This window comes from Prinia subflava, chromosome 11 (genome assembly GCF_021018805.1).
Source record: "Prinia subflava isolate CZ2003 ecotype Zambia chromosome 11, Cam_Psub_1.2, whole genome shotgun sequence".
In the NCBI taxonomy this organism is placed as follows: domain Eukaryota; kingdom Metazoa; phylum Chordata; class Aves; order Passeriformes; family Cisticolidae; genus Prinia; species Prinia subflava.
Genome location: NC_086257.1, coordinates 13,452,767 through 13,460,165, shown reverse-complemented (window position 1 = coordinate 13,460,165; position 7,399 = coordinate 13,452,767). Strand labels below are relative to the sequence as shown.

At 52.0% G+C, this 7,399-nt stretch overlaps 1 protein-coding gene across 1 annotated transcript; it reads right to left on the bottom strand.

Moving 5' to 3' along the window:
* Nucleotides 1–933: 933 nt before the first annotated feature.
* Nucleotides 934–6,627, bottom strand: APOD (apolipoprotein D). Its single transcript, XM_063408299.1, has 5 exons — nucleotides 6,468–6,627; nucleotides 5,382–5,535; nucleotides 5,006–5,127; nucleotides 3,301–3,389; nucleotides 934–2,100 (listed from the first exon to the last, which is right to left on the bottom strand). Exons 2-5 carry the CDS (start codon nucleotides 5,502–5,504, stop codon nucleotides 1,865–1,867), a joined length of 570 nt encoding a protein of 189 aa, XP_063264369.1. The 5' UTR covers nucleotides 5,505–5,535; nucleotides 6,468–6,627; the 3' UTR covers nucleotides 934–1,864.
* Nucleotides 6,628–7,399: the final 772 nt, after the last annotated feature.

The following is a 7,399-nucleotide window of genomic DNA, read 5'->3' as shown; positions in this document are numbered from 1 at the left end:
CGAAGGAACCAGTGTGGTCTTCAGAGGGCCCAGGCATCGCAGAGTTTTGTCTCTGAGTGAAACATTCCCATTTCTCAGCTGCACCTGGAGATCCCAGCTGCTAGCCAGATCCAGGAGCAGTGCCTGCCCAGCCTGCCCAGCTCATGGGGCTGCAGGATCCCAGCCCTAGGACTCAGTGCCTGCACAGCCACCGTGCCATGGGCTTGCATCACACAGAATGAGGGCTACAGCAGCACCATCCATGTGAGAAGGAAAGCAGGAACCCGATGAAGCAGTGGTGAAATGATTACACCCAGAATCTGACACACTTGGGAGCAACCATGCAGTTGTTTGTATCCTGTCATGTCCATCATCCTTATAGCCTGAAAAATCGGGTGGAGTGCTTTATTCTGTGGAGGAACTGTGGCATTAGGATTTGAAAGTTTAAAGGGATAATGACTTAAACATGGCAGTTGTTTCTGGTCCCTCCCATCCTGGCCTCTTCTGACTGGTAAAGATTAGTGACATACTGGCTCCCTGCTCAGCTCCTGTAGCTCTTCTAGGGCAAGAAGGTGCTCTATGGCACACCCATACCACCAGGGTCACACCAAAATAAGTGTAGAATGTTTCCGGCAGATTTACAGCATTCTACATCCGTGTCATTATTTCTCCACTTCAATAAAAGCAGCAGGAGATGTCAGCCAAAGCCACAACAAATTTGCTGACAGGGCTCAGATGATGGAGGGTGCCCATACATCCAACCCCAGAGAGCTGGAAAGCGCTCCAGGCTCCTGGGACAAACCATTTCCCTTCAGCCGTGGTTGTTGTGCTCATTGCAACCCTGCTGTGGCGGTGCTGTGGCCTCAGAGGAGGGGCAGGCCCCCCACACTGAGGCCCCCAGCCTGCTGGCAAAGGCTGTGCAGCTGGGAAGGTACAAAAGGCCCGAAGCAGGTATTTTAATTTCATTTTTAATGAGTTGCAGGAATGCTATTCAAGCGGAGTTGTCGCGGTGCCTGCTGAACCCCTGCCAGGGCAGATGCGGTGCCAGCGGGCACTCGGCACTCTTGCAGCAGTGGGCAGGATGTCAGGCAGAACCTGCTGTCCCCTGCTGTTCAGGGAAAAGCCTCTGGAAGGGAGAACAAGGGAGCAGCCCCATCTCTTTGTGTCTGCTTACAAGTATAGTCAGAGCTGGCCCCTTGGGAGGGCAGGACCTGTCTCATTAGGGGCAGGAGAAGGACCATTAGGGATGGAATGATGCTGAATCTCTGGACATTTTTAGATTTAAAATAGGGCAAGGTCTGATTTTTACTGAGAAGGTCTGCTGACTTAGCAGCAACACATGCCTACAGCCCTGCACTGGAAAACTTTCCAGACCCTCAGCCTCAGTTCCCAGGATGCAGGACTGACCCACCACGTCTGGATGTTGCTGCTGATAAGGCAGTGCCCGCAGTGTGACTCCGACACTGTAGATTCCTGGCAGGCCCAGAACCATCAAGAGAAGATTTGGAAACATACATGGGGCTGCGATTAATGATTTTTCCCCAGGACTAATACTTGCACATCCTAACTCATATCCTTTCCCATCCATGTATTGTAGGAATCGCAGCAACAGCAGAGTTTCAGGTCTACACTTCAGGATTTCTCTCTTTCACCCATTAGCACTGACTCAGTCAGTTATGCTGCAAAGTCAGAGCAAGACAAAAAGAGGGGGAAGAGCAATATGGGGAATGACAGCAAGGAGTAACTCTAGCTTGGCAAACTACTGTTAGCAAAGGGGAAACTGCTGTTATTAAATTTCTCAGGTACACAGAGAAGTTCTAATGGATAATAAAGCAAGCAACAAAGTTTATCTGTGGACTGATGGTGTGTCACTGCATGCCAGGAGTTACATCTCAGCAGGGCAGTTGGCTTGATCAGTGGGCATCATTTTATCGGTGTCGATCTTGTAGGACTGGAGAACACCCTTCAGGTGCTCCACGGTTTCTGGGTGCATGTCAGGAGCTCTTGACAGAATCCAGGCATAGTCCATGTGGAAGAGCCAGAGGATGTTAGTGCAGGAGTAAACCAGGGAGTAATTTTCATAGTCGGTGGAGATGACCCAGTAAGGAGCAGCAGGCATGACTAGGAGAGAGGAGGGCACCATGACTGCTGTGTGTAAGCAGCTCTGGACAGCTCTGCAGCACCACAGCCACAGTTCCTGGGACTGTTCCTGCATACTTGTGGTCAGTACAGGGAGCTATAATTTATGAAAGCCTACCAGGACTCCTTGTTCTGCCCAGAGGAACTTGAGAAAGACACAAAGCCCTGACTATGAAGGTCTTTCTGGAAAGTTAACGCTATGACCTGAACAGCTCTGCTGGGCTGATGAAAGCCAGCCCAGCCTCACCAGTATGAGGGTGCTGGCTGCTGGGAAGGAACTGTAGTGCTGGAGCTGACACTGGTGATAAGAGGAGCACAAACCACCACCCACTGCCATAGGGAACCCTGCCTCAGGGCGCCAGCTGAGCCCAGAGCTGTTCTCTGGGGCTTGCAGCTGGTGAATGTGGTTGGGGCTGCACATGCTGCAGCTGAAATGGCTGCCAGTGATCCCAGAGCAGCACAGAATTCAGTCTGGCTGTGCTCATGGAACAGTCATTGTACTTCCTTTGCAACTACCCCTCCTCCAGCCACTTCTCCAAATAACCCCTCTGAGAAAGAGAACTATGAAACTGCCAAAGAAAAGGTGTAAGGGAGCAGAATAAAAAGTGATCCAAGGGGACACTGCAGCTCACTTTCCAGTGTTGCTGCAGACAGAGGAAAGCACTGTGCAATGTGGCACAGCACCTCAGCAGGCCCCTGTTGAGTGTTACAGTGACATGGGAAGGAACAAGCAAACAAAACCATATTATTAATGGTTATTAAAAGCCTCTTGTACGTAGAGGCAGCGTGGGCAAGTAGCTGTATTGCAGTGTGCAGAGAAACAAGCTTATTCTTGGCTCTTGCAGCACTGTGGGGCTGCCTCCCCCACCTCCCCACCTCCCTGTCCCCATTTGTGAAATAACCTGGAGGGACACCAAGGCTGCTGATCTTTCTTTCTGTCAGATCAGCTGGTGAAGAGTTCTCCACCACTGACGGGCTGTTGCTGTAAATGGCATATCAGCGTCACCAAACCACCGCTTGCTGGTCACAACATCTATTTTAGCTCTTTTCTGTTGTGCTGAAGTCCCCTGGGGAGCTCCACCCCTTGCTTTGCAGTTTCTGACCCGTGGTGCCATGGCACAATGCTCAGACACAGCACTGCTGAGGCCATGGGCCGGGGGAGCCTTCCCACCACACACTTACACCAGTTAAAGCGGACGCCCAGCTTGGCCGGCTGCTTGACATCCATGTGCATCATTTCTCCTTCAGCCTCATTGATTTTGCCATTGGCACTAAGGGGAGAATGACAAAGGTGAGAGATAAAGTCAGGAAAGTGGGAGATCATTTTATTTTTCACTTCTACTCTATCATCCCTCCTGACACAACTACCTGTCAAGAGGTGGCTGAAATAGGTACTAGTAAACCCCAGCATCCCTGAGGATGTTTTCAGCAGCTCTCAGGGCACAACAGGTCTGGGCCAGGTGCAACTGGGTAGATATTCCCTCAGGTTAAACTGCCCCAGCATCCCAGGCTGCCTCTCTCCAAGTATCCCTGCCAGCAGGATGTCCTTTGGTTCCAGGGTGACAATGACAGAGAAGGAGACCAAGACCACTCTGCACTGGGTGGCAGGAGCCCAGGATGGGAGGATTGAAGGATCCCATCCATGATCTTGGATGTGCCAGGGAGCAGCTCAGCTCCTGGTAGTTGTGGAAGGCACATGTTCACTTCTGTTTAATCACCTGTGCTTTTTCCAGGTCACTGCACATTCCTCTGCACGTAAATTACTTGTACCTGCATGGTGAGCCAGGGTTTCTTTGGCTGCTTGTTCAGAGCACTGCCCTGCTGGCAGCGAGCCCTAAGACTTGAGCTGCCCATCTTATAATAGCACTTTTGCACGGATGCCTCAAGACCTGGATGCTGCCTATCAGGCAGGAAAGTTTCACGCTTCCCTGTAGAACAGGAACAGCCAAGGAGGCAGAAGAGAATGCTGCCAGCAGAAGAGGTCAAGGGGCTGATGCTGGAGCCATGCACAGTGCACACCTGACCCAAAATATCCCTAATATTTCAGGGTCCTGAGCTGCTGCAGTAGTGACAGCAACGATTGAATTAACCTCACACAGATTAATGCAGGCGCAAATGAATGTCCAGCTGTTTGCCAGGCACAGCCTGAGCAGTGGAGCTGCTGAGACAGTGCTGGGCACTCAGGGAACAGCGGGGATGCTGCTCTGCTCCGGACACAAGGGATGTGTTCCTGTGCTGTTGTTATTGTGAGCCAGAACAAAGTCCCCATGCCATGCCAGGAGCACAGGGGACAGCACTGCATTCGCTGCTCGCTCCCTCTCATCCATTCAGCCCCTCACAGCAGCAGCCCACAACAGGCTGGTGATGGAAACAGATGAACTAACACCTGCATCCTTCCATGTAAAAATCCAGGAGGACTCAGGATAATTGCAAACTATCCTAATTCCCTAATAAAGGGAAAAGCATTCACTTCACCACTGATTTAAACTGGCAATGATTTCTGATCCCCTTGCATAGCAGTTACTACACGTGCAAGGTAAATTCTCCAGAAATAGGCTGACAAATATTTAAATAAAAGTTACTCATGTGCTTCACCTTCTCTGCACCTTTTCCTTTTCCTCCTATCTGTGGAGCAGAGAGGAGCACAGGGTACAGGCACTTCTGAGCATGCAGGGGCACAAGGTGGTAGCTGCCATCCCATAACCAGCCCCATGACCCACCCCAGAACAGGACCCAGGGCATCCAGCTTCTCAGCCATCTCTGGGGCTGACAGGCCAGTCGGGGGGAGATCCAGGCATTTAGAGAAAAATGAACACCCAGGACAGCAAGAGAGGTGACAGGAGTGCCACTGCCACAGTGAGGACATGGCCCAAACACAAACACTTACAGCATCTCCTTGTTGATCACCTTGAACTTCCCGTTCTCCTTCAATGAGTAATTTGCCTGGATGCAGCTTCCTTTCTCAAAAGTTGTGGGCAGCTTCTCTATCTCGTACCATTTCCCTAAATACTGACAGAAGAAAGTTTAGAGATGTTTTTAACATGAGTGAGCTGAGGCAGAGCAGCCTAGCTCCTTTGCCAGCATAGCTTTTGCCTCTCAGTGGTTGGGGTTGAGCAGAGCTGCAGACCCACACTGGCAGCTGTGGCACAAGGTGTGACCAGACCTGCCACCACCCCCTGCACCCAGGCAGTTTGCTGACAGTCCCATGCCCCCCTTAGCTTAACTTGCTACACCCTATGAGATTTTTAGAAAACTTTTCCCACCTTGTTGATATCGAATTCTTCTTGGACTGATGGATCTGGGCATGGTCCCATATGAAACATCTGGCCTTTCCCGATGCTGAAGAGGCTGAGCAGGACCGAGAGCCGCGCTGCCGTGCCCAGCATGGCTGCACTGGGATGCAGGCAGGAAACGGACCTGGACAGAAGGAAAACAACTGAACTGGGCCCTCCCTGGGGCAGAGCTTTGTGTGAAATGCAGCACGAGGGATAGGACATGCAGCAGGGCACCTCAGGGTCACAGCAAGGAGGAAAGAATCATTAGAAGAGTGCCAAAGAAGTCCCAAGACCAAAGCAGCCTTAATCCCTGCCTGTGCTCAGGCTGTGCCCAGCAGCTCCACAAAAAGCCAGGCAATGCCTGGTGAGAACACTTGTACTCGACACCCACATCTGACACCTGGCAAAATGCAGGGGTGAGAAATGTCCAAGGACCCACAGGAGCATCACTGTTTGTCCAAAGCTGAGGCGAGGGGAAGGGCAGAACTTTTGCTTTAAAATGGTGGAGTACAAGGAACATATTCCAGAGGCATCAGAGAGCTGGGGCCCTGGGACATGGATGTGAGCACTGTACACCTGCAGTGTACACCTGCATGCAGGAGGGACATCCCCAGGCATGCCAGGGCTGCCTTACACTGCCACAGGGTGGGAGAGACAGCGCAGCTGCCTCTGGTGGGGTCTTTGTGTCCCAGGATACACACAACACTCCAAGGTGGGGAAGCTGGTAGAGATTCAAATCAGCACCAAATACATGAACTGACCCCCAAAAGCATGGAGTGAGGAGGGAAAGGACAGGTTTTCCTGCAGAGCAGAAGCAGGAGCTGTGCTGCTCACACCCAGTCACTGGAGCCAGGATGTTGCCCACATGCTTTAGGCTCTGCTTGGGGCAGGTTTGCATGGACAGACCCTGCAGCACTGGGCTGCTCTGCTTCCCTGGCTGGAAACTCCTCCACAGGAACTGCAGTAACATTTTCCCCAAGTTTGGAAGGAAAGCCCAGCCTGTCTCCAGCTGCAGGCACAGGCCCTGCTGCAGACACAGGCAGTTCCCATTTTGAATCTCCCAGTCAGACATACCTGGGTGGATGAGGCGCAGTGATGCTCCGCAGAGGACCAGGGCGGCAGGGAACAGCTCTGTGGTGAGCTCTCTGCTTCCCTTTATAAGTGTGCTGGGATCATCAGTATTCAGCTCTGGCACAAGCCACTCCCTGGTCCTCGACGTGTTTGGGTTTTTTGGCAGGCCAGTCAGCTGCCTTAGATCTGCAGCTGGTACGAAGCTGGAGATGGGCTGCAACTTGGCTGCTCACCCAGGCAAACAAAGGCACCCCACGTGTCTGGATCCCGCCCTGCAGCTGCAGAGCTCTCTGCCTTGCAGCCGCTCACTAAAGCCTCAGGCCTGGGTGCAAGTGGTAGGGGAGGGACAGAAATGTCACAGCCTTTGAGAGGGGCTGGGGACAGCAGCTCCCATCCTGTGCCCTCTGGTCCAGCAGCAGCCGTGGCCATGCTCCAAGGGGGGACATGCAGCCTCTGCCTCCTACGCGAGCCCTGGAGATCCTCCAGGCCACTGCAGTGTCCTTGTCCCATCATAGTCACTTGCTGTGACTACATGAGGAGCATGAAGCAGCGGGACACATCACAGGTTTGTCTGAGGAGCTGTAAGACCTCTCAGCAGTTCTGTTCTAGACTTTTAAATCTTGTTACAAGGAAAGATGCTGGTGCAATTAATTCCATGCTGACCAGGCACTTTTTCCAACAGGTGCCCAGCAAATGGCTTTGACAGCAGAACAGCCATCTGTGAAGGCAGCCGGTCGCAAGAGTTATACAAGCAGAGTTGAGTAATTGACAGGAAGCTCTCTGTGTTTAATTACATTTTAATCTAATCTCTGTTAAGACTTTCTCTCTAGGTGTGTTTTGACATGCTGCCCTGCATGCCTTACTCACTCACACATGCACATACACACACACATGAGCTCCTGACTGCCCAAATGCCACCCCAAGAGCCACAGATG

Excerpts from the sequence above, each read along its gene's own strand:
- APOD (XM_063408299.1), bottom strand. The coding sequence starts at position 5,504 with ATGCTGGGCACGGCAGCGCGGCTCTCGGTCCTGCTCAGCCTCTTCAGC. Across the intron at positions 5,128-5,381 it reads AAGAATTCGATATCAACAAG|TATTTAGGGAAATGGTACGA; the intron begins GTGGGAAAAGTT and ends TTCTTCTGTCAG. Across the intron at positions 3,390-5,005 it reads GTGATCAACAAGGAGATGCT|TGCCAATGGCAAAATCAATG; the intron begins GTAAGTGTTTGT and ends TTCTCCCCTTAG.